The sequence below is a fragment of the Petaurus breviceps genome, unplaced genomic scaffold (genome assembly GCF_028583685.1).
Source record: "Petaurus breviceps papuanus isolate PSGF00001 unplaced genomic scaffold, PetGlider_PUasm1.0 379, whole genome shotgun sequence".
Taxonomy (NCBI): domain Eukaryota; kingdom Metazoa; phylum Chordata; class Mammalia; order Diprotodontia; family Petauridae; genus Petaurus; species Petaurus breviceps.
Genome location: NW_027186303.1, coordinates 2,101,329 through 2,129,155, shown reverse-complemented (window position 1 = coordinate 2,129,155; position 27,827 = coordinate 2,101,329). Strand labels below are relative to the sequence as shown.

Below are 27,827 nucleotides of genomic sequence, written 5' to 3'. Positions count from 1 at the left end.
TTCTTCCCTTTCTTTTAATAATAAAAATTTACTGTAAACAAAAATAAAATTTAGAACACAAATGTGGTGATTTTTTCACTCAATTTAAAGCATTCTTACCTGAAAATGAACTCCAGTTGTTTCTATAATTTTGGGGGCAATCCTACAAGAAATAAAACAGAACCTTGTCAAACACTAGCTGGCTTTTTATGACTTGTTCCTATTTCAAGATAGTGGAGCAGTAGATGGCTCTCACTAATTTTAATATGCGTTTCTCTCTTAAGTCTTAACAATAATCACTATGAGTTAATGCGATCAAACCAGCCACCATCGTCATCAAACCCAGTTTTCCATGTGAGAAGCTATTTTATGAATACTTGGACTAGTAGACCAGTAATGTATGCCTGTGAGCACTGGATTATTAGGAAAGTTGAATGCTACAGAATCGATGCTTTTGAACCATGGTGCTAGAGAAGACTTTCAAGAATCCCTTGAACATCAAGAAGGTCAAATCAGTCAATAAGACTGATAGGCCTTCCGTTCTTTTCTCACTCTTCCAGGCTTACAGAAATGAGACAGGATAGAACTTGGGTTTCTTAAACTGATAACATTAATAATAATAATTAAAGAAATTAATTCACGTTATTCACTGGAAGATCAAATAAAAAGTTTAAATACTATGGCCACATAATGAGAAGACAGGACTCATTGGAAAAGACCCTGATGTTGGAAAAGATTGAAAGCAAAAGAAGAAGGGGAGGGCAGAGAAGGAGATGGATAGATGAGTGTCATGGAAGCAGTGAACATGAGCTTGGACAGACTTTGGGATTTAGGGGGAAGATAAAAGGGCCTGGAATACTGTGGTCCAGGGGGTCACAATAAGTTAAACACAACTGCACAACTGAACAACAATAACAGACAAGAAAAATGTGGTTTGACCTTCCCCAATGCATGCAAAAAGGGAACTCTGAACAAATTTTGGAGCTGCAGAACCCACAAAATGACACAGAGAAGCTAACCTCCTGCTGAGGACAGCCCGGCAGGCTGGCAGCAAGCAGCCAGCGCAGTGCTCTGAGAGCTGAGCCCAGCCCTATGCCAAGGCTTTAGCCCCAGGGCGGGCCTGACCAGCTGCTGGCCGGAGGGACTCCAGATCAGCAGTAGCTGTGGCCGTTTCCAGAATTATCAACACATACATGTGAAGGACAAAGTGAGAGGTCAGTGCAGTCTGGACTTTGGGACCCAGTAAGTGGAAGTGCATGGCTTTTGCACCCAGGGCAAGAAGCCGCTGAGAGAGCCAGCCAGCACCCCGTGGCAGCTTCAGCTCCTGGCCTACAGAGTGTAGGGGGACCAACCACCAGTCTGAGGGGTAATCGCTCTTGCTTTAAACTGCTTGGATCTGGATTGTGGTCTAGGGTGGAGGTCCTGGGGTGCATGACCAGCTTGCCAGAGAGTGTGGAGACCTCAGAGAGGGCACCCATCTAATAACTCCAGCAGCTGACAAAACCCCAGTGTTTGGGATGAAAGCTCCCCTGTCTGGTGGCAGAGTCCTACTGTAACAAAAAGCCCAGGGGTCAAGTGACTGAGGGGCAACATGACAAGGCAAAGGAAACAAAGCAGACAGAAGATTCCAACATTACACTCCTATTTTGGGGACAAAAAGGAGGAAAGCATGGAACAGGAGGAAGACAGTGAGGTCAGAACTCCTGCACCAAAAGCTTCAAAGGAAAATACGAGCTGGTTACAAGGCATAGAGGACCTTAAGAAGCAGATAAGAGAAGTGGAGGAAAAATTGGGAAGAAAAATGAGAACAATGCAAGAAAACTACGAAATGAGAGTCAATAGCCTGACTGAGGATAATCACACCTTAAAAAATAGACTAACTAGGGGCGACCAGGTGGCTCAGCGAGTAAGAGCACCGGTTCCAGTGTTGGGACGACCTGGAGATCGAATCCCGGGCTCAGACACTCAGCACCACACCCAGAAATAATTGGCCGTGTAACCTTGAGCAAGTTACTTAACCCCAATTGCTTAAAAAAAAAAAAAAATAGACTAACTCAAATGGCAAAAGAGGCTCAAAAAGGCAATGAGGAGAAGAATGCCTTAAAAAGCCAAATTTGCCAGATGGAAAAAGAATCTCAAAAGCTCACTGAGGAGAATCATTGCTTCAGAATTAGATTGGAGAAAATGGAAGCTAAAGACTTTATGACAAATCAAGATGCTGTTGAAAAGATACAAACAAATGAAAGAATAGAAGGCAATGTGAAATATCTCATGGGAAAAAACACTGACCTGGAAAATAGATCCAGGAGAGATAATTTAAAAATTATTGGACTACTGAAAGCCATGATCAAAGTAAGAACCTAGAAATCATCCTCCAAGAAATTCTCAAGGAAAACTGCCCTGATGTTTTAGAACCAGAGGGCAAAATAGAGGTTGAAAGAATCCACCAATCACCTCCTGAAAAAGATCCCAAAAAGAAAACTCCTAGGAATATTATAGCCAGGTTCCAGAATTCCCAGATTAAGGAGAGAATATTACAAGCAGCCAGGAAGAAACAATTTGAATATTGTGGAAACACAATCAGGATGACCCTGGATCTGGCAGCTTCTACACTGAGGGATTGAAGGGCTTGGAATATGATATTCCAGCGGGCAAAGGAGCTGGGATTAAAACCAAGAATCACCTACCCAGCAAAACTGAGTATCATGTTTCAGGAGAAAATACGGTCATTCAGTGGAATAGAGGACTTTCAAGCATTCTTGCTGAAAAAACCAGAGTTGAATAGAAAATATGACATTCAGATACAAGAAGCAAGAGAAGCATGAGAAGGCAAACAGGGAAAAGAAATCATAAGGAACTTATCAAAGTTGAACTATTAACATTCCTACATGGAAAAACAATAATTGTAACTGATGAAACTTTTCTCAGTAGTTGAAGGGAATAGAAATATATATGTCTATATATGAGGGTATATGAATACATATGTGAATGTGTGTATATATGTTTACAGGTATACACAGACAGAGGGCACAGAACCAATTTAACAGGAAGGGATGATACTTAAATGGTGACATTAAGAAGTGAGAGAGGAATATAATGAGAGGAGATGGGGAGAGACAATGGGGTAAACTATGTCATATAGAATAGGCAAGGGAAAATGGTTACAATGGAGGGGAAGAACAAGAAGGCAAAAGGGAATGGGTCAACCTTATTCCCATTGAATTTGGCTTGAGGAGGGAATGAAATACACACTAAATAGGGTATCTCACCCTCCAGGAGAGTAGGAAGGGAAGGGGATGAGAGGGTGGATGATGGAAGGGTGGGCAGGATGGGGGAAGGGAAGTTGGAAGCACCCACTTTTGAAAAGGGACGGGACCAAAGTAGAGAATAGAACAAGTGGGAGGTGGGATAGGAGGGACGGAAATATAGTCAGTCTTTTACAATATATATACTATGTTATTGTTTTGCATTAGCCACACATGTACAACCTATACTGAACTGCTTATCTTCCCAGTAAGGGTGGGTGACAAGGGAGGAAGGAAATGAATCTGGAATTCAAAGTTTTAAAATCAAATATTCAGAGATATATACATATATATATATATATATACACTATTTTACATGTAATTGGGAAATAAGATATACAGGCCCTGGGGCATAGAGATCCACTGGAAAAGTCGAAAGGTGTATAGGAGAAAATATGGGAGAGAGCAGACTGGAGGAGGGGATATCCTGTGGGACTGCTATTTTGGGGTGGTAGGTAGGGGAAAAACGGGGAGAAAATTTGTAACTCAAAATCTGGTGGAAATGAATGATGTAAATCAGAAGTTAATAAAGCATTTGAAAAATAAAATATTAATTAATAAATTAAGAAAAAAAAAGAAAAGAAAAATGTGTCTTGGGGGATAGCACATAAGGAGACCTGGTTTTTAATACTGGCTCAGTGACTGATTAGCTATGAGAATTTAGGAAATCACTAAGCTGCTGAGGGCCTCATTTTCCTCATTTGTAAAATGAGGATAATTGTACTAGATGACTTCTATGAATCATTTCAACTCTAACATTCTATGAATCTAAGAATCTATGCCTTGCTGACATTGGGTCACTAGCAAGAATTCATATTCATAAATGAAAAACATAAAACAATTATCTCCCTGCAGGGTAAAGAATAGGAATTAACATTACTAGTACCTTCTGATCACAAGGAGGGAAAAGTCAGAGGCAGTACAATAAGGTGGAAAGCACAGTGGATCAGGAGCCAGGAGAATGGGCACTCATCCTGCAACTGTCACCAACTTACTAGGTGAAATCAGGCCAACTTCTGTCCTATCTCTCTCCCTACTAAGCTACTATGAGAGTGAAAGGTGATCATACTTGTGAAAACTGCTTTGCAAACTATAAAGTGTTCTACAATTCTGAGTTATTCTCCAAAACTAGGCCTAAATCTGTATGGAAACCTAAGAAACCCAAGTTCTACCCTGTCTCGTTCCTGTAAGCCTGGAAGAGTGAGAAAAGAACAGAAGGCCTAGAAGTTGGAGCAAAGGCTAATTTTCTCATGTAAGGTCTGGATTCATTTGAATTTAACCAACATTAGAAACAAACCTCAGAGATGACTGTTCAGAGTCTAACTCAAACGCAGCAAGATCTAATTCTGTTAATGAGATGGAATTGCAGATAAACAACATTTGATTGTCTATAATAAAAAAGCAAGAGTATTTCTGAAAATTGTTACTTGTTATTGATGTAAAGGGCTGCCAATTGATGGACGACATTCATCACTACTTCATAGCACCTTGTAACAAAACAAGAGAGTTCCTGAAATGACAAATGGAGTACATGTTACATAGCTGTTTTCTGTAAAGATTTTTTAAACTGAACTTGATGATACACAAAATCAAAATCAGACAACCTCCATTAACAAGACAGTTAATCATCACGCTCAGGCAATAAATCCTCTCCAGCAACCTGCACTCTTTACCTCTTTACATGCTCCTTGAAACCAATAAAACCACTACTCACAAGGGACCAGTTTGGTCAAAACTTTAAGCCAAAAGGAAGAAAGCTTAAGACACTTTAAAAGATGTTAAGTTCACGCCACCACCTAGGGGCCGACCATGCAGCAAGCACATGAAAATCATTTCTATTTATAGGAAACAGGTTGTTAACTAAGAGTTAATTCACATCCTTGTCCTTTCCCCAGAATTTACCAAGACTTCTGCTTTCTACGTTTGAGTTTATCAGCTTTAGGAAGGACTATCTGTTTAACTAACTTTCTTTTTCTGCCCAAAAGACAGCTGAGATTTGCACTTATTGCACACAGACTGACAAGAGTCTCTTCACTATCTCAATGTATAGCAGAATCACCCTCAGGTTTCTCTAAGCCCTAAGCAGTCTTTACTTTAGAAATTACAGCTTTTCAGGGCGGCCAGGTGGTGCAGTGAGTAAGAGTACTGGCCCCAGAGTCGGGATGACCTGGGATCAAATCTGGGCTCAGATACTTAGCACCACACCCAGAAATAACTAGCCCTGTAACCTTGAGCAAGTTACTTAACCCCAATTTCTTAAAAAAAAAAAAAAAAAGAAATTACTGCTTTTCTCAAAGATACAGGAAGCTTTTTATTTAGGTGGGAAATAATTGGGAGATTTTTTTTTACTTCTTCCTTGATGTTTGTTCACTTTCACCCAAATCAGCTTAATTTAATTTTGCATTTTATAAAGCCCTCTGAAATTATTTAAGTTATGCTTGGGTTACCTGATTTAAGACTATAATTACTCAAGCTGGCTACGCCCTGAGCCTCCAGCCTTGGGCCTGTTCTGTCCAACATTTTTATCAATTATTTGGATGATGTTCTTTGTGGCCTGCTTATCAAATCTGTGGTTACCACTAAACCAGGAGGGCCTGCCAGTATATCACGTGACAAAATCTTAATCTCAGAAAAGATCTCTAACAGACTACATACAATCATAGACTAAATCCAATCAGGGGGAGTTTAGTACAAATATAAAATACAACAAATCCAAAAATCCAAAAAATTCCTTGAGCAGAAACTTGAACTGAACTAATCCTCCTGCTGGAGCCTGGAAACTCTAGCAGAGTCCAAAGGAACCATCCCCTCCTGAGACACTACCTTTTGGGGCTGCCACATCCCATTGGTAATACATAGTGAGCTTGTGATCCACTAATACCCCCAGATCATTTTTAGTTGAATTGCTGTCTAACCATGCTTCCCACATCTTATACTTAGCAAGTTTAGTTTTTGATCCCACATGTGTAATATTTTATAACTTCATCTTAATATTAGATATCATCTTAATAAATGAGCATCCTAGCCCAACATTCTGGCCTGTCAAGATCTTTGGGATGCTATAATCTAATGTGAGAGCTATGCTATTAGTTTTGTGTCATCCAAATATTCAGTAAGCACACCAGCTATGCCTTTGCCCAAGTCATTAGCAAAAATATTAAAGAGCACAAAGCCAAAAAAAGCAACCCTCTCCCCCAAAAAACAACAAAAAACCTCCCCAAAAAAACCATTATCTGACTACCAATACACTTTTAGGGGAGGCTAGGTGGTGCAGTGAGTAGAGCACCGGCCCTGGAGTCAGGAGGACCTGAGTTCAAAGTCGTGTGACCTTGGGCAAGTCACTTAATCCCAATTGCCCTGCCTTCCCCCTTCCAAAAAAAATAAAATAAAGAGCACAAAGCCAAGGACAAATTCCTGTGGCCCTGTTTGTCCAAGCTAACAATGAACCACTAACTGGTCCAGTGGGTCAAGCATGTCCCCATACACTTCATTGTGCTGTATCCTCATTCATGCCTTTCTATCCGGCCCACAAAAATTCCAAGACAATAAATCTCTGTGAGTAAAGGAGCCCTTCCTTCCTATACAGGTGACCTTCCTGTCAGACAAGCTCTTCACACAGTCTCCCATCTCCACAGCTTTGCACTAGTCGTGCCTGATGCCTCTTTAAAATCCCTTGTTTCCTTCAAAACTCTGTAAGCAAAACCTTCTCCACCAAACTTTTCCTGATCCACCCACCTGCCATTGCTTCCCCAATGCCCCACAAAACCATTTGTTTTGTAGTTACTATACATATTTGTATATGTGTTTATTCACGTACGTGTTTTTTTCTTCAATAAAACATAAGCTCCTCAAGGGTACTTGGTACCCTCACTGCCTTGAACCAAGACTGACTCCAAGCAGGCCCTTCATAAAGGCAAGGTGACTGGTTGGTATCTAATAGTATACAGGACGCTAAAAAAAAATTCCAGGAAAACTTCAAGTCAATTACCTGTAAGAATGAAATGAATCTCCCCATCTGAATCTGGCAATCACCTTCTGCCATGCTGGAATCTGTGGCTTTAAAAAGGTAACAAAGGCAATCAGATTTCAGAGAAGTAAGCAGTCAGACTTAGTCAACAAAAAAATGCCCATTTTAAACTAAAAGACTATCTTTAACTATGCCTGATAGCACCAAACTGGTATCCTCCCAACTCTGCTCAAGAAACAGGGTCTATATGCCAACTTCCAGGGCCTTCCCTCCCAAGACACATTGTGTTTAACTCTGTATCTATGCTGTATACCCCTGTATGTGTATATATTTTGTATATATTTACATATATATTTCTTGTCTGCCCCATGATAAATGTAATCTCCTTGCAAAGAAGGATTGTTTTAGGTTTCGTCTTTGTAAACCTCCATTATGGGGAAAGAAAGTAATCATCACCACACCAGTTTTCAGAGTTAAAAGTACTTACCTCCTTCCCCATAAAACAAAAGGCCATTGTAAAATTTAGTTTCAGCCTGTTTCAAAAAGAAAAAAAAACTGTGTTTTTACGAAGCACATGGGCTTTGTCCATAAACTGCTGAGCATCAGAAGTCTAAGGTCACAGGGGTACCCATGACACCCCTTGGTAGCTCTGTGACCTCCTTCATGATGGAGCTCTTCCCAACACCACCAAGCACAAGCTGGGATGTGATTTAAGGGAGGCCTTATCTTGGTCAACAGCTTATCAACTATCCCAGTACCCAGACTTCAAATCTCAGGGCCCCACCCTATCTGCTCAACCCTCCTGAGTCTGTGCCCACAACAAGGCACCCCTCTGTGCAGCCTTTGCCCACACCCACTACCACCACCATCATGTAGGCACCCCCACAGTGCTGGTACTCCTGTCTCCACCTTCCCCTCTCACAGCTACCCTACAGGCAGCCGTCAAGGAAGGAAAGTGCCCATCCTGCCATCAGAAGGCTTGAGGGTGCCATCTCTGCTATTACACGGCTCTATAATCATGGGAAATCTTTCTGCCTGTCTGGGTTTCAGTTCCTCGGGTAGAATGAGGACCCTGGGTAAGAGAATCACCAAGGGCCTGTCTAGCTCTCATGATCAATTACTGACTCATTAGCTATGCCAGACTTTGTTCAGTCATGTCACTTAAGCCTCACTTTCCTCTTCTGCAAAATGAGACTGTTGAGAGAAAACTGTTTGGTTAACCTGAAAGTGCTACACAAACCAGTTATCCATGTAATGGGCAAGTCCACTCACCTCACTCCATTGCTCAAACACCCTGTGTGGCTCCCAACGACCTCTCCCCAGCATGACTTTCAGTCCTCCACAATCCTAGTTTTCCCACCTCCTTCACACTCTACATTCCTGTCAAACTCCTACAGCTTTTCCTTCCCTGCTATCTCTCCGCACACCTGTTCTCACGGCTCTTCAGGCCACTCCTCTGCTCTCTAAAATCCTTCTCTCCTTTTGGCTCAGCTCCAGTACCTCCACCTCCAGGAGACTTTCACTGATCCTATCTTTGAGTTCTCAGGCTGTTCTTCAGGATTTCTCTGCCCTCCCATTCCCCCTGCTCCTCTCTTTGTTTCTCTCTCTTTCTCTCTCTCACACACACAGACATACACAGACACACACACACACCCCACAGGCTGCTTGAGGGCACTATGCATCCCTAATAACTAGTAAAATGACCTGTAGATACTAAATGTCCACTAAATTGCTCAAGTCAATATAAACTGGAACATTTTTAATCATCAGGATAAAGTTATATTTTTAGCATTCTCAAAATAATCATTTCTTGCTTCTCCTTCCCTATATTTCTTCCTGCCTGCTTGCCCATTTTAATTGGTCTACATTCTCTATAAAAATACAAGTGCCTAAGAGACAGAAGGGAGCTGCAGAGTTAGGGACAAGGTTAGAAGGGAACACCTGCCACCAAAGCTTTTACCAGCCCTTTGATGACCCTGAACTAAAGTTCAAAGAACAGTGGATTCAACAAATACCATTCAAGCTTTAAAAAAAAAAAAAGGGCCATCTGTGATGGATTATTTGTTTGAAAACTCTCAGTGTTGGGGAATATTTATAATACGGTCTTAATAATTACCTCATATTTTAATTTCTTGATTTCACAACAAAGAGCAGCATACACAGTGATGACTTTATTTAAGACCTGGTTTAATTGAGTAAAATAGACAAAAAATTTAGCAGATAATGTATAGAACCAGTTTTTATTTTAATATTTAGCTATTAAGATTCTTTACCTTGTTTTCGGTCTTTATGAGCTCCAAAAGGGAAGACTGTTCATAAGGCAACAACTATTTAAGAACAAGGGGAAAAAACACTGTTTAGTTTGAAAACTGCAAACGTATTAGGGCCCGTAGCCATGACATGCTCAGGACTGCAATAAACACTGCGCTGCCCCAATTGCATCAAAGCCCAAGTTTAGAGGTTCTGAACCTTTTGCAGGTTCAGCCCCTGCCATTTGGGGCCAAACAGAACTGGTGTTGTCCCTCTTTCCCATGACAGTCCTTCGTATCCTTGATGACATCGCTATACTGTGTCCCTGAACATGTACCCCCTGGCCCATCCTAAGTCTTCTCTTTTCCAGGTCAAATATCCCCAGTTCTATGAACTAATTAAGACAAATGATTAAGAAGGAAAGGAATGAAACACAAGGATAGGATGCAGTTCTCATTTAGGTATAATTCCACTGGGCTAATTTTGGTTGTCTCCTGAGTTCTTAGGGAACTTATAAATCAAAATGAGGTAAAGTGCAAGTTAATGCATTAGGGAAAAAATAACCCAAACTAGGCTTATAAAATGATGTTCTCTGAGTTATCAGTTGTGTCACAGGGAGAGCAGCTGAAGATGTCGACCCACCACATCCAAAGTGCTCAACAAAACGCTGAGTCTCAACAAAAGTAGTGGGCACAAGACAGAAAACCTTGTTTTATCAATGGCCAAAACCATGGCTCTCTCATATCAGGAGCACAATGAGAATTCTGGTCACCATTTTGCAAAGAAGAGATCTACCTTCTGAGGTCTCTAGCAAATACCACTATTTCCATGAAGCTTTCCCTGATTCCCCCAAATGAAAGTGATGTCCCCCCTCCTTTTAACTACAAGAACACAAGAAATACAAGAATGTCATAACACTTCACACACACACACACACACACACACAATGTATTAAAAGTTACCTGTATATATCATGTCATCTCCATTTACTAAACCCAACTGTGTTTTATTTACTTAACTTGAAATCAGGGAAAACAATAAAATGTTTGATAAGTGAATAGTCAAATGACAGGAGGGCCAAAGAAGGGCTACTACAATAGTCAGAAAAGGAAGGAGGACAGATTAAAAAGGTGAGCATTCTTGTTCTGGAATCAGAGAGAAAACATGGCAGTTTATAAAGGCACAAACAGCATCACTCTTACCATCACATTATGGCACAGGAAGATCAGGAGACATCTCCTTAAAGATGGAGAGGTCAGTTTAAGGGAAATAAAAGGAACTGCTTTCATGTGGTTGTTAATAAACTTTTAGAACTCATTACTCACTGAGGTGGCACAGACTGAATCCATAAAAGGAGCTGCAAAAAGTTAGAGAAATTCCCAAATGGCTGGCCCACTGTGGAGATATTGTTTGGGAGATCTGTCACTAAAATTCTGGAGGCCAGAGACTTATGCCCTCTTAACAACACATCTGCCAGGGTAGAAGAGAAGGGTAGTGGGAACAGCCTTGGATTACATTAGAATCTCAGATCTGCTGGCTGTGAGACCTCACAAGGAAATTCATCCAGCTGACCCTTTTTACTATGGTCCCTTTTAGTTCTGAAGCCTATGAGATTACTGGGGTGCATGGATTATAAATATGGTTCAATGTCAATTCTTATACTGTTAGAATAGATTAATTCTTTGGGAAAGAAATATATATTGAGAAGGCTTTGAAAAAAGTTTATTTGGTGGAAGATCAAGTATGGCAGAAGGTTGCAGAAGGGGAGTGGGGATGAGGAGGAAGGGCAAAAAAAAGTAAGAATTGGAAATTAAGCTAAAGAGAATACCAAGAATTTTATAGTCTTAAGACTATAATTTAAATATTATCTTAGATACAAAGATAATGATGAGAGCTTCATATTTTTTTTTCAATGATAAGGATTTTAAGTCTCAGGGATTCTTCCTGGAAGAGAAGTGTGGATTTAGTCCTGGTCTTTAACTAAATGAGGACTTAATGGCAGAAGGAACTGCTCTTCCCACTTAAAGAACAAGAAGTATTGTCATACAGCAGAGTAGGAATTCTTGGGTTACCCTGCCTCACTTAAATCCAATTCCCTTGCAAGTCAAGACATTACCTTCTGGTGTCATCGTCATCAGAACTCTTTAAGAACAAAGGACAAACAACAACAATTCCTGAGTTAAATATGAGAGCCACCCAACTCAAGAGGTTGGGAGGTGCCCAAAGAAGATGCAGAATCAATCACTTTCTGAAGAAAAAACTGAGGAGAAAATCAACCATTTCAGTACAAATCTACCTAGGAAAGAGACAGCAGAAGCCACAGCACCATAGCTGGCACTAGAACCAGGAGCTCAGGGCTCATCTCCTGGCTCTGACCCTCTACACTGGGTGAGTCCAGCCAAACCAGCCAGGGAACAGTGCACACAGTCACCCTTTCACGATTTTCTGTTGGGGCTGTGGGAGAGAAAGATGTGATTCACCTAAAAGCATGGTATAAACAAGAGCAACTGAGATGGAAACTGGGACACAGCACACATCCTCTCAAGAAGCCTTCCAACCCATAAGGTTCTAAATTCTAAGAACAAATATTCCTTAAAAACGTAAAACTCATTATGCAATAAACAAAGCTGACCTTTAGTGCTATAGGATCAAGCCTGAAGTCCCAAACATCACCGACAGAGCTATCCAGAGCATCTTCAATTCTTCTTAGCTGAGATGTGTACTCCTCAAGAAATTTCCCATAATTCTTCAGCTGGACTTCAGCATGAATTTCTAAAAAGTAAAAGATAGTAGTTGATATGGCATAGAGTAATATACTCAAGAAAAAAGGTTTTTCTTATCATTTAAAAATGATATTAATTATCTAAACTCCATGCTATGATAGTAGACCTTCCTGAAAGTGCAGGTCCAAAGGGATCTTTCCTTTGTCAGTGGATATACTGATATTTCTGGCATCTAGGATGCTATATGAAAAGCTTTTGTTACAAATCACTTAAAAGCTCTTGCTAATCTAACAATTATCCTACAACCCTTCAGAATAAAGACTTTGCCCCTTTAACCTAGGCTTCTAGAAAGCCTGGGACCCTGGGAAAAACCAAAAGCAACTGAAGGTTCAATTGATATCTATGTATGAGTATCAATACAAAATCTAGCTGTATTGCTGGTTTAAGATAGAGGCAATACATTTCTTAAAGTACGATGTCACATTTAAGATCTTATTTTCTATATACTATAAGCCCTAAACTTAAAAAAAAAAAATTGTTCATATAATCTCTCTTCAAAGCCTAAATTTTAGCCCAATATAATTCTAAAAATAATTTTACCCAAAAATGTGCTTTACACACTACGTATGGATGAAATTTCTAGACTGGGCCTTTGACTGCATTGGTAGAGGGAACTTCTGATGAGAAAACCACCTCCACCAGTGGAGATCAGAATCTGTTCCTCCAACCTGCAGTCTACAGGAATATTGGAGAAGCTGGAAATTCTAAAGACCTGGGCTGCTGGGGGGTTCTGGACATCTCCCTTGGTCTCTTAGTAAAGTCCCAGGCAACGATGATATGCCATAGTCCATCCTTGCAATTATACAAATACATGACTCAAGTTAGAAAAACTGTACTATAACAGTATCCAAGGAGAATCTCATATTCAAGTTTCATATGTAAATTATTCCTGGAGAAGGCAAATTTTCTCTAAAAGTGATTTCTAAGAAATCATTTACTTACAGTAGCTATCTCCTCAGATGGTTATTGGGAAACTCAAATAAGATAAAAGTATGTAAAACAATCCACTATATTTAAAGCATCTGATAAATGTCCATTACAGCTATACTAGATAAGAGAGCCTTAAAGGCTCTTTTGAAAGCATAACTCTCAAGGGTCAGTGCACAGAGAGGTAGGCTTGGAGTCAGGAAGACCTGAGTTCAAATCTAGCCTCAAACACCAGCTGTGTGACCCCAGGCAAGTCACTTGACCTCTGCCTAAGTTTCCTCCATTTTTTCCAGCACTTAGCACAGTATCTGGCAAACAGAAGGCATTTAATAACTGACTGACTGACTCCTGAAGATATGACTGTCTAAAAGGGACTATAAAAATAGCACAGCTAATCATCTCACTTAAACCTTCATGATAAATTATTTTTGTTTTCAAAGATAGAAATTTAATTGCAATCAAAATTCTGTTCCTTTTATCTGTTTTAATATTTAATTCTACATTTTCGCATTCTATAAAACCAAAGAGCTAATTCATTCATCCCCTAATGTCATGAGTACCTAAAATCTGTGAGACAAGAAAGCATCTTGCCTGTGTGCTATAGTACTAAACTACAATACATAATAAGTTAAGAGAGCAGGACTTGCTTCCTCATTTCATCAGTGACTTATCTGAGTAATAAGATCCTTTAGCCAAATCACTGTTCCTTTCTCACATTTTATACCCAACCAATTCTTAACTATAATAAAGTTGTATTGTGGGGCAGTTTAAGAACAGGGACAGTCTCGAACGGAACAGAGAATAGGGAAACGTATCTTTCCCACAGCTCTAGTTAGCTTACATTTTCTCTAAGGAGGCCCAATGAGACATCTCACTGTCACTTAAATGTAAACTGTCTACATACGTGAGGGCAAAGAGATTACTTAAGAACAGGCAAACTACATTAATGTCAGAAATAAAGTGGAACATTGTTTGCTACTAATTTCAACCAAGTTTTACTTCTGTGGGAGAATTTGTTCATGGCTGAGCAATTTGTCCATTACTGGATCAGTCATATATTGGTAAGGAAAAAGCTAACCTGTTAAAACATTTTAAAGCTACCTTCCCAACAAAACAATCTAAGTAAAATCAGAGAAAAAAATCTTCTAAAAATGGAGTCATTTAAAATGCTATTAACATGATTTACCTTCTATAAATTTTGTAGGATGCAAGAATAAGGGAAAATTCTCCATGAGTAAACAAGTATATGAAAACTGTAAGTTTGGTTAATAATATATGCTCATTATAAATCTCCCAAAAAGGAGGAAAGGAACATATCATCCAATACATTTCTAAAGTCCTGAGCAGCAATCTATTTAAAAGTGTGGAATATATTGCAGAAAAACTGTGAATTATAGAAAATCATATAAGTTCAGTACTTAATGCTAGCCACCTTTCATGTAGAATCTAATGAAATTTAACAATACTACAGTCACTTTTTTTTAAAAAGTGATCCAAAATTTGGTTAGAATTAAAAAAAAACTGTAACAACAGAGCTATAATGTAGGAAAATCTGTGCATGTAAAACATGAATTGACTAGAGATCTGCAATCCTCAATTGTCTATATCATTCTACAAAATGCTTATTTTGAGATACATCTTACATACATATATATGACATACAAACACTGCCAATTATTAAGTCATTACTAAATAAAAATAAGGCATTGATTTCCAAATGTCAAGCTCTACTAAGTATAGCTGTCCATTAAAATTAGGGTCATATGCTCTCAGAAAAACCTGGAAAGACTTACATGGGCTGATGCAAAGTGAAATGTACTGTGTACAAAGTGACAGCAATATTGTAAGATGATCAGCTGTGAATGACTTAGCTGTTCTCAGCAATACAATGATCCAAGACAACTCTGAAGGACCTATGATGAAAACTGCTATCCATCCCTGGAGAAAAAAAAAACTGATGGTGTCTGAATATGGTGTGAGGCATACTTTTTTTTTTACTTTATTTTTCTTGAGGATTTTTTTTGGTCTATGTTTTCTTTCACAACCTGACTAAAATGGAAATGTTTTGCATGACTACACATGTATAGCCTACATCGAAATGCTGCCTTCTCAATGGGGGGTCTGAGGGAAAGGAGAGAAGAAGAGAATCTGGAACTCAAAATTTTAAAAACAAATGTTGAGAACTGTTTTTGCGTGTAATGGGGAAAAAATAAAATAGTAAATAAATTATTAGAAATTTTAAAAATTTTAGGATCATAGAATTTAGAGCTGGAAAAAGAACCTCAAATCATCTTGTTCAATGACCTAATCTAACAGATGAAGAAACCAAGGCCCCAAAGGGTTAACCTGTTCAAAATCAAATAGGTAGGAAATAATTAGCAAAACTGGAATTTGAATTCAGGTCCTCTGACTCCAAACCCAATCTGATAACTCAATTTCATCAAGCAAAACACCACATAAATAAATTAACTTTAATGAATAGAGATTCTCCTAGCCAAAAGAGCAGCTGCACTAAAGACATGTATCTTTGAACGCTGCTTGATACAAAACAACCCTCACCCCCTGAAATCACAGAAGCCCTAAAATATACAATTTTTTTAAATGATCTAAGCAAAGACTTTTTTTCTCTAAAAATCTGATAAGTGGAGAAAACAAAAAAAAAGTAAACCAAACTCTCAATAACTTGGTTTCCAGAGAGAAAAACAGGAAACAGGAACTCAAGACACCAGCTTATTTAAGAACTCCTCACCCTGAGACACTAGCCCCAAACCCAGGAGGCCACCAACAGTGAGCAATCTCAACTCCCCAAAGATGGAGGCAACTTCTCCAGGACAGGGCTTCTCCAGATGCTCCATAAGCTTCTTCTAGGTCCCAACTAAACTCCCACCTCCTGCTGGGAGCCTTCCCAGGAGCCTCTCTAACTCCAGGACTTTCCCTGTTATTCCTACTGCTTGGTATAGGTTTGTCTGCTTGCTGTCATTGCTTGCCCATTAAACCGTGAGCTCCTTGAGGGTGGGGACTGTCTTCTGTCCCTTTTAGCACTCAGCGCTTAGTAAGGTGTTCTGGTATATAGTAGGTGCTTAATAAATGTTTGCTGAATTGAATTCAGAGACGGAATGGGGTGGGGGGGTTGTCATGGGACTTGGAGGGGAAGAAAGAAGGGGCACAAACTGGAGACTCGGAGGCCAATCAAGGAGCAGAGAAGGGTGGTCTGAGCCGGGGGAGAAAAAGTGGGGAAGGGGCGAAAGGACGGGGAGGGAGAAGGGACACAGTCTGAGGGGGGAAAGTATAGCGAGACATGGGTGGGCAGCCTGGGAGGGGGGATGGGTGAGGAGGGGGCAACGAGGTGAGAGGGGGTGAAGGGACGACGGGGGGAGGGGTCAGCCTACGGGGTGTCAGCCTGAAGGGACTACGCCTAGGAAGGGTCAGTCTAGGGGGTCAGCGCCGGGAGGGGTGGAGGAGCCCATCTGGGGAACCCAGGGTCCCGGGCACAGCTGTGGAGGTCAGAGGGATCAGGGATTGGTCCAGGGGGAGGCCCCCGAGGGTCTAGGAGGGGGTGGGGACAGGACACGGAGGGGTCCGGGCCAGCGCCGGTTCCAGCGTGGACGAAGAGGAGTCCCCAGGGCCGGCCCTTCAACGGGGACACCAGAGCCTCCATCCCCAGCCGTCCCACCACCGCTCCCTCCCTGCCCCCTCCTCCACCTTACTCTGCGAGCCGTCGTCCAGACGGTCAAACTCCCAGTCCGGGGACAGAGTCTCCACCGCCATCGCCACTCCAGCGACTGCCCGAGAGGCCTCGCCCCCGTGACTGACAGGCAAGCGGGAGAGCACGTGATTTCCTGTCCCACCCCCTCTTCTCCAAAACTTGAATGCGCATGCTCGCCCCACCCCCTGCTCCGGGGGCCGCCTGGAAATGGAGTCCTCGAATGAGGCTCCGCCCTTACGGCCGCTTCCGGTCTCGCCTCAATTGGTCACGCAGCAAGCGGGCGGCTAAGACCTCAAGACTTTTGCAGGGTCTTAGAACTGACAGGCTCCTCCTCCCTCCTCCCCGCCCAAGCCGACCCTTCGTTAGCTCTTCGAGGCCTGCGGGCCCTGAGGGTTGGAGTCGTAACAGCCATGGGGTCACGAGGGTGTGCCCACCACCCTCTTTTTACTGAGCAGGAAACTGAGGCCCGGGCAGGGCAAGTGACCGGCCCCGAGTACCCCAGGGGTTATCTGGGGTGGGGACCTCGGAGGTAACGCCGGTGATGGTGACAGTGAGGATGGAGAGGAGGAGGAGGAAGATGGAGATAAAGATGATGATGCTGTCCCAGAGTCCCCACGTTGGAAGGACCCTCATAGGTAACTCTGGATAGCATCTGCTCACCCAAACACCTGTTAAGCGCCTACTGTTTACAAGACACTGCAATTATACATGTAATAATAGAGCATTTATATAACTTGTAAAATACTTTAGATTAACATGTAACATATTTGTCTATATTTGCAGTGTCTTGTGCCTGTCATATAACCTATGTATTGTATTAGCTAACTATATATGGATATGTGCATATTTTTCAGTGCCTTGCCATCTGTCACATAATATATATACTATGGCATCACATATATTATAGTGTATATACTGTATGTTATTTTATTATGTATATATGCATTATATATTGTTTATCGTTTCAGTGCCTTGCGTCTATCTTATACGTACTGTTATATATATACTTATATATACTGTTATATATATACTATATACTATTTTATGTACATATGCATTATATATTATATATCTTTTCACTGCTTTGCATCTGTCATATATATGTATATACTAGGTTATGATATTTTATCATTATAGTATATATACTATCTTATGTATATATGCTATATATTGTATCTTTTCAGTACCTTATTTCTGTCATATAATATATACCCTCTGCTATTACATATAGTATATATACTATTTTATTATGTGTGTATGCATCACATATTATGTATCTGTTCAGTACCTTGCATCTATCATATAATATATATACACTGTTATTACATGTTAGATTTTTGTAGTACATATACTATAGATACTATTTTATTATGTATATGTGCATTATATATTATATATCTTTTAGTGCCTTGCATATATCAATATATAGTGTTAACTAATTTAATATATGCATATATGCATTATACGTATACATTTGCTATGCCCTACATGTCATATGTGTATTATGTCAACTAATTTAATATATGTATATTTGCATTATATGTGCATATATTTGCAATGCCTTTCAAACCTTACATAACGAATATATATACAAATTAATATAGGCATATATTAGATATATAGGGGGGTGTTGGACTGGCTTTTATATAATGCTTCAAGATTATGTGCCTGGAATTCTCTCCCTCCTCATCTCTACCTCCTGGCTTCCTTAGAGTTCCTACTAAAATCTATAAGAAGCCTTTCCCTACTACCCTTAATTCTAGTCAGGGGTGTAAACTAGGAAACCTGTGCCTCGAGGCCACATGTGGCCCTCTAGGTCTTCAAGTGTGACCCTTTGGCTGAATACAAACTTCTAGAACAAACCCCCTGAATCCAGTTCCTTCTCTCTGTTGATTATCTCCAGTTTATCTTGTTTGCACATAGTTGTTTGCATGTTGTCTCCCCCATTAGACTGTGAGCTCCTTGAGGCAGGAACTGTCTTTTGCCTTTTTTTGCATCCCCTCTTGCTAACTGTCCCATGGTCGGTGCTAAATAAATGGTTTTACTGATTTGACTCGATTATTGTTATTACTAGAATGTAAGCTCCTTAAGATCAGGAACTTTCTGACTTTGTATATTTATATCCACAGCACATAAAATACTTTTTCATTCACTCATTTGGGGGAAGAAACCTAAAATAAAATTGAAAAACACCTTATAAACGTTGTCTCTTTGGATTGGAGGCAGTTTTGGAGTCACTCCTCTACAGATTTAGCACTGAAGTCAGAAAGATCTGGTTTCAAACCTGCCTCTGGCACATTCTGGCCAAGTGACTCTAGGTGAGTCAAAAGGTCCCAGTACCCCAGGCATCTGATAAAACTATTCCAATTCAACCAGCATTTATTAAGCATCCTCTACCAACCACCATGCTGAGGATAAATTCCCCCAGAATATGCCCTGTCTCCTCTGAGTTAACATTCTAGTGGGGAGAAAAAAAAAAAAAAACATGTAAATTCAGTTGTAAAGGATGTAAAGTCCCCACACATAAAACCACAGGTCTGCCTCTCCAAAATATAATTTTTTTAAAAATTTCACTGGATCTGGTCTTGATATTAATCTCAATGACAATAATGTTAATCGCTTTTCATTAAATTAGAGCGGCTAGGGGGCGCCATAGTGCATAGAGTGCCAGACCTGAAGTCAGGAAAACTCATCTCTCTGAGTTCAAATTTTACACTCTGACATTTACTAGCTGTGTGATCCTTGGGCAAGTCACTTAACCCTGTTGGCCTCAATTTCCTCATCTCGAAAATGAACTGGAGAAGGAAAGGACAAACCACTCCAGTATCTCTGCTAAGAAAACCCCAAATGAGGTCATAAAGTCGATCAGACACAACTGTAACAACTGAACAAGAGTCATAAGATTAAGAGCTAAAATAGACCCAGGAGATCTTTTCCAAGCCAACCTGAGGGCTTGATATATTTTGTCGTATTGGATCACAACATGACATTAGCTAGGACTCTCACAGAATTGGAATGGAATTCAGAGCCCTCCAATTCATTTAATACCTGGGATGCCCTTCTAGGTTGTCCCATACAAGTAAACATCTACCCTCTGCCTAGCAGAATCCCTCTACCACTAGAGGCTACGCAGCTTGAATTGTTAGAAGCCTGATTCTGCCTCTGTGACTTCTATCCCATGCCTTTGATTCTGCCTTGTGGGGCTGAAAGAACAAGGCTAATCTCTGTTCTGTGGAACAACTGCTCAAATATTTGAAGATAAGTATGGTATCCACCCTAAATCTTGCATCTATCTGGTGTTTATTTAAGGCCCTTGGGATTCCAGGCAATGAGAATACAAAAACCAGTGGAAAACAGTTCCTGCCCAAAGTGGGGTTTAGATTCTGCTGGGGGTGGGGAAAAAAGGGGAGTGACTGCGTATCTCCCAATTCCTACAACTGACTTTCACCTAGCTTGTTTTTAATGCCCTTTACCATGCTGACTGTAGGATACTCCAGAGAGTTCAAGGAAGTTGTGTGTTGGTTCTTCACTTTTGAAGAGGACCATGACACAAGGGAAATGATGACATGACTTGCATTTGACTTTGATTTGGGTGAGGTAGGGCTATACAAGGTCACCAGCCTCACTTTATCTTCCAGAGCATCTGGGTCCAGTGACCCAGTGGAGGAAGACTTGTGTATGAATACTGCCTGTGAAATTTCCTATTTGTATGGCCATGGATAAATCATTTAACCTCTCCCAGCTTCAGTTTCCTCTTCTGCAAAATGGGATTGGAGAGTTGTACCAATGTATTCTAAAGTCATTTTAAGCTCTAAAACATTACTCTTATAGTTAGTCCTTCCTAAAATGTGGCACCCGGAACTAACTGAATACAGTATTCCAAAAGTGGTCTGACTAAGGCAACATATAATAACACAACAGATATTTATTAAGCACCTACTAGGTGCTGGACCCTAGGGTTAAAATAAGAAACAATCTTCATTTGCAAATATCATTCATTACTGAATTTGTTCTAAGAAACACAGACAAAATTTGGCTGCATGTATATGTTTATTTCTCTCAAAGCTGGTGGAAAATGCATACAGATATATGCATAGGAAATCATTATAGAAAACAAGCCCAGGGATGGATAGACAAAGGGGACCTTATACCTTCAGATCAATTACCTCCCATCCCTTCCTCCCTTCTGGGCTCAGAATGCTGGTGCCAGCCAAAATTAGAGTCTCCATATGTGTTAGCCATAATATGAGAAAATAATTTCTTAATTGGATGGATTGTAAATACAATAAGATAAAAGAATGTCAAGGTGTCAATTGAAATTATAGATCCAGGATGTCTGTGTTTCTTTTATCATTAACATGACTATACATATCTATATATAATATAGATGTATAGCATAGCATGTTTCCATAAAACAACAAGATAAGAAAAGGTCCCATTATTCAAAATAAGTGTCTGGTTCAAGGTGTCCTACCTTGGACAGTCATAAACAGATGAATGCTCCTGATCAGCTTCATCAGGCCTTGTAGTTGCTGACACAGGAAGGGGGATTTTGAGTTCACTTAGAGAGCAAAGCAAAGCATGTCTTTTATGCCAGAGCATGCAAAGCATTGTGGTAGGTTAAGCTCAAAGTGGGCTAAAATGTCTCTCCGGTTGGGCCCATCCAGGTTTTTAGGCCTATATCAGGTCTTGGGGGTTCAAAATGGTTCACAAAGTTTACTATCCAAAGAGGGAGATAATTAGTACATATATGCCTACATATATAATATACATACATATACATATATGTACATTATATGCACACAGAATAAATATAAAGGGAATGAATAAAAGGTAGTTTGAGATGGAGAGCACTAGTTGAAGAGATCAGCAGAGACTTAATGTAGAAGTTGTTTGAGCTTCTCCTTAAAGAAGGAAATGGATTGGGGGGGAGGGAGGAGTATTGAGGAGGGAGTGTATTCCAGACAGTATGGAAGGGGGGTGGTTTCCTTTGAAATCCTCTATTTTATTTTATGTATTTAAAAATCTTCAGAGAAAAGTTCTATAAGCCTTACCAGACTGTCAAAAGGATTCATTACACAAAAAAGGGATCATCCCTCTGTATGGAGGAAGAAGAGAAAAAGGGCCCAGAACAAGAACTTTGTGGAACACCCACAGTCAAGGGGCATGATGTGAATAAGGATCCAGCAAGGAAGACCGAGGAGTGAGTGGTCAGATAGGTAAGAGCAGAACCAGGAGAGAGGGTGTCCTAAGGGCCCAGAGAGAAGGAAGTGTCCCAGGGAAGAGGGCATTCAACAGCATCAGATGCAGCAAAGTGGTCGAGGATTAAGACTGAGAAAAGACCATCGGCTCTGGCAGTAAGGAGAGCACTGGACACCTCAGGCCAGACAGTCTCATTCGAGTGATGAGATCAGAAGCCGTATTGCAGACAGCTGAGTAGCAAGAGAAACTGTGGAGGGAGTTAATGTGGACAAGTGTTTTCAAGGACTTTAACTAGAAAGAGAATGGATTCTGGGCAGTAGCTTATGGGAATGTTAAGATCTAGTGAAGGCTTGTTTGGTTTTTGGGAGTGTCTAAAGGCAGTAGTGGAGGAACCAATTGATAGGGAGAGATTGGAGATTCAAGAGAGGAGCATGATTGAGGATTCGATCTCCTGGAGAAGATAGATGAGGAGGATAGGGTCAAATGCTTATGTGGAAGGGTCATCCTTCAAGGAGAAAGGCACCTCTTTATCAGAAATGGGGGAGGGGGGGAGGGAGAGAATAGGGAAAAGACAGAAACAAGCATTATTAAGCATGGACTCTGTGTGCCAGGCACTGTGCTTCTTCACAGACATTATCTCATTTGACCCTTACAACAACCATGGAAGACAGGTGTTATTTGCATTTTACAGCTGAGAGAACTGAGGCAGACAGAGATTAAGTAAGTTGCCTAGGGTCTTCAGCTAGTAAGTGTCTGAAACTGGGTTATCCATTACACCATCTAGAGTAAATCCTGAGATTTAAGGTGGCTGAGTAATTAGGGCTGTAGGAAATAGCATGGGAGTGTTATGGGCACTGTGGTGTGGATGTTAAAGTCTCCTGTACAAGGTCAGGAGTTGGGAAGGAAAGGATGATGATGAGTCCCAGCACTGAACTCCTTGACAAAAGAGGGAGAATGACCTAGAGACTAGTATTCAGCACAGCAGGCCTGTGACCTCTGTGTTCCGTACACTGTGTCTCTAAATGTAGAAGAGGAAGGTTGTGTTATGTGACCTTCGTAAAGTCAAAGGCAAGGGTTCCAGCTAAAGGGGAGGAAGAAATGTATTAAGAGTAAGGCTTCAGGAGGGAGTAGAAGGCCTGGAATAACCTCTGTGGGGAGTGAGAGAGGGAATTCAGAAAATTAGAGGGCTGCCTTATGAAGGGAGGCCCTGCTGAAATTGCTTAACAGGTATTTGAGATGTACCCAGTCACAGCTGGGAACCGTAATTAGGGAGAGATTGGAAATTCGGGAGGGGTGGGGGATGGTTAAGGTTAAAATCTCCCAAAGAAGAACCACGGGGATGACATCAAAGCCACATTAACAAGAGTTGGTGGCAAAGAGAACAGCCACCTTTTTGTCAGTCTGAGAAAACAGAGGAGAGCATGGATGGTGAGATAAAAAGAAGAGGAGAGGGAGCTCACATCAAATGACCTCAGTTGTCTGACCCTCAGCTCACTTATGGAGGGTGAGGTAGGAAATCATTTAGAAGAACTGCCTTGCTCAGTAAGGGCCCAGTGGAAGGTGGAGTTGAAATATGGGGATAACCCAGGGCTGAGTGCTGTTGGAACATCAGGTGGGAGAGTAGAGGACAGTGTATCATTTAATTGGCTAGTTATAAGATCAAAATGAGAAAGGGAAGGAAGGAAGCCAGAGCAGAGATAACCTGAGAAAGAAGTGTCTAAGGGAGGAGGAACTGGAGGTCCCAGTTACTGTGAAGAATGACTTTAAGATGGATGAGCCACAGGGAGATATGGAACATTCTGTTCCTTCTGTTCAGATGAATGAAAAAGTTTTTTATTAGGGAAATGGAACATTTCTGGGTAATGGTAAATTCCAGTGTGTGTGACCATCCTTATGTCTCAGGTACAGGGAAGGAGCAAGTCATGAGATTAAAGTTGGCCAAGCGCTGAGGGTCCAAGAGCATTCTTGTATGAGCCCAGGAGTTGGGGAGCACAGGCAGGTGATGAGCTCAGTGCTAAACCCCAGGAGAAAGGAGGGGAGAATGACCTAGAGCTGATATTCAGTAGAGCAGGGCACACCCCAGCAGGGCCACCAAACCTTGCACAAAGATCCCCCTGGGCCACTTAAATTTAAAGGGCTATATCATCCATGTTTTATTGTATCTTCAGTTTTGTTCCATATTTCCCTCATTTCAGTTTTTCATCTGGTTTCATTATTTCAATATTTCATCTGGTTCTGGCTGCATGGTCGATACCTCTCTGCTGCCCACTCTGCCTCCCTAATGCAGACTAGGATCCTGTGACTTTTCTTTCAAGCCATAATCTGCTTCTGCACCTTCCACCCTTTCCTCCTAGTTCTCTCCTAGGCAAGCAAATTTTCATCTTTCATCTTTCAGATATTGTCCTGTTCCCACAAAACCCTTCTCAAAACTTACTCCCTTACTGTGTTCCTCACATTTGCCTAAAAATGCAGCCTTCCTCCCACCCCCAACCCCCCCAAAATCATCAGGTTTAAAAACCATCAAACACACACTCTTATTTTACAGTTAAGAAAACAGGCTCTGGGGCAGGGTGGGGAACCTTGAAGCCTTGAGGCCGAATGTGGCCTTCTAGGTACATGGGTGTGACCTTTTGACTGAGTCCAAGTTTTACAGAACAAATCTTTTTATGAAGGGAATTTGTTCTATGAAGTTTGGATTCAGTCAAAGGATGGCACTTGAGGGCCTAGAGGGCCACATGTGACCTAGAAGCAGTAGGTTCCCTACTCCTGCTCTGAGGATTAGATGACTAACTCCCAAATCAGACATCTAGAAGTACCACAACCTGGTTTGGAACGAAAGGCCTCAGAAATGAAAGGCCTCACTGCCGCCGCCCCCTCCCCACCAGGACTGTATTATAGTACCACCATGATAAAGTGTGTTGGTGATGAAACTAAAGAAGTGCCTGCCATTGTCAAGGGCCCCTCCCATTGACTGTCCCCATCAGGATCCCACTGTAGCCCCCAACAAGGAGCAACAGGCAGAATGCTAGACCTGGAGTCAGGAAAACCTGTACCCTCGGCAAGTCACTGAAACTTAGCTTGTTTCTTCATCTGTAAAATGGGGAGTTATAGCATCCACCTCAGAGGGTTGTTGTGAGGGTCAAATGAAATATGCAAAGAGCTTTTCAAAGCCTAAAATGCTAGCTCTCATTAACTAACTATTAGCAGAGGCCATATGGCTCACCATTACTCACTGTGTTTCATGCAGAAAGAGCTCGTAGCCAAACAAACATCCTCCTGAGGGAAGAGGAGGAGGAAATGCACGGCAAGAATTCTAATGTAATAGCAATAGAGGAGAAGGGTTATACCATCATAGATTTAGAGCTAGAGCTGGAAGGAGTCTTCGTTGAGGTCATGTCCATTTTGTAGTCAAAGTAGAGCTTTTTATCTCCCTCTTTTATGGAGTGATGAGGGTCTGACACCCTTGGATGTGTGAAAATCAAATGAAGACATGGCGGGGACCAAAATGGAATTCACTACCTTCCCCCTAAATAAATCTTTCCCCTAAATTTGCTGTTTCTGTTAAGAGCACTGCCATGTTAACCATCACCAAGGTAAGGGTTATTAAGACCTGAGTCACATTCGTTATTGACTCACCCTGACCTACCATCTCCAAATCTTGTCAATTCTGCATCCACACCATCTCTCATATCTATCTCTGCTCTGCTCACCCTTTTGCTGTTGCAGTAGTCTTCTATTCTTAACTTCCTGCTAATGTCTTCGTATTTCTGGTCTCTCATTTCTCTCCACATGGCTGCCAAAAAAATCTTCCTAGGAAAAAAACCCGATCTTGGAGCTTCCCTGCTTCACAGTCTTGAGTGGCTCCCTAGTGCCTCTAGATAAAAAACAGCCTTCTTAGCTTGATATTTAACTGCCTCCACAGTCTTGACTCCAACCTAGCTTTACAGACTTAGTTCAAATTACACCCTTTCAGACACTCTAGCTTCTAACAAAAATGGCCTCCTTTCTATTCTCTAAGCTCAGAATTCTACCTATGTCTACACAGGTTGTTGACCATGCCTAAAAAAGCATGTTCTCTTCACTTCAACCCCTTAGTTTCTATCAAGGTAGTGCCTTCTATTGGAAGCCTCTCCTGATTCCTTAATTATTAATGACCTCTCCTCAGTTTGCACTGTATTTTCTTCCAAAATGTAAACTCCTCAAGGACTGGAGTATTTGTGATTTTGTGTTTGTATCTCTCGGGCCTACCAGCATGTTGCAAATAGTGGTTGTTGGTGAGTCGATACTCTGAACATCCTTCCTAAAATGGTAGCATTCAGAGCAGAACACACACTCCAGAGAGGCTCCTAGGCATGAAGGCATCATGGCCTCTGAGCCTGGGATTCCATGACGGCTGTGTGTGTCCATGCATTTCAGAACCAATGAAGCAGCCAAAGAAATAACAAGAAAAGCCCTGGTACCATTGCTAGAAGTATATCATGCATGGCTATGATGGTACATGAAAGTAGGCACACATCCTAGTTCTGAACATTTCATTGTTGAAAAATGATTATTAATAACCAATATCTTGGAGATTCAGAACTTCCCTCAGCCCTCTTCTTCAAAGTCCTGACTTTAACTTCAGTTTTTCTTCTGAAGGACATTACTGATAATGAGATTGCATAGACTTTCCTTATCTTGGGCAGCCTCCACCCAAGCTTTCAAGTAATTTAATCTAAGGTAGGGAAGCCCATTGTGGTCTACTCAGACTAGGGAGGAGACAGATTCTTTCATCTAGCCCAGGCTGGGAGTGGTCCAGTATGGAGATATTTTCTCTGTCCTGGGGTGAGGGAGTGACTGTGCACCTAAACCCAAAGGGACCTCAGTTCCAACTGGCTCCCATGCATGGATGCATGCACCTGCTTACTATGAGAGAAATAAATACTCATACAACCAAATCTGTTTCTCTTTCTTAAACCAAACTCTGATGGTTGACATATTGTAGTTCTAACAACAACACAAAAGCAAGAAACCCCTCACAAATGTAAAACTCTTAAATACTCTTACCACAGTATTGAGAAGTGTGGAATTTTAGGTTGAAAGGGACAAAGTCTCCACCAAATGAATTTTCTTATAGTAAGCTCTTGCTGACCAAGAATGAGATGGAGCTTGAAAACACAAATTCCAGGCAAAATAAAATGTTGAGCAATGTTATCAAAGGTATTCCTATAAGGGATTACATTTTTTATTTCATGATCATGAATTTCACTTTGTGATTTTTTTTTCTATCATATTGATTACTAGGAATATCAGTATCCACTCAACAGGTTCTCCTTGGAATAAATTCAATGCACAATTGGGAAGAGATTTTAGTACTACATCATGACCTCTAGTGCAGACTTATTTTCCATAAGCTGACTGGTCCAAATCAGTCATTCAACAAGCATTTATTATGCACCAAACTCTGAGAATACAAAGCCAGACATAAAGCTGCACCTGCCCTCAAGGAGCTTACATTCTATCATATCACAATTCTGTGTTTAAGTCAAGTGCCACAGCCTGTCAAAATTTATTAGTTATTTATGACCATAATATTCTCAAAAGGCCAATTCCAATAGCTTATGATGGCATGGAGATGACTCTGGATTCTCAACACCAACAGATAAAAAGCCCCTGTAGGTCTGTATCAGCAATGCCATATTCACAATGCCTATAGAGATTACAAATAT

General features: G+C 41.0%; 1 protein-coding gene across 3 annotated transcripts in view; it reads right to left on the bottom strand.

Annotated features, from left to right (window-relative positions):
* Positions 1-27,827, bottom strand: part of WASHC4 (WASH complex subunit 4) — an 86,456-nt gene that overhangs the window by 39,382 nt on the left and 19,247 nt on the right. For all 3 annotated transcript variants that reach the window (XM_069099391.1, XM_069099392.1, XM_069099393.1), the window contains exons 2-9: positions 16,919-17,021; positions 12,134-12,273; positions 9,525-9,578; positions 9,368-9,433; positions 7,739-7,784; positions 7,273-7,340; positions 4,712-4,794; positions 100-142 (exon numbers count right to left, since the gene is read on the bottom strand). In XM_069099391.1, the coding sequence (XP_068955492.1) occupies positions 100-142; positions 4,712-4,794; positions 7,273-7,340; positions 7,739-7,784; positions 9,368-9,433; positions 9,525-9,578; positions 12,134-12,273; positions 16,919-16,979 (561 nt within the window). In that variant the 5' untranslated portion in view covers positions 16,980-17,021. The remainder of the gene's footprint in view (positions 1-99; positions 143-4,711; positions 4,795-7,272; positions 7,341-7,738; positions 7,785-9,367; positions 9,434-9,524; positions 9,579-12,133; positions 12,274-16,918; positions 17,022-27,827) is intronic.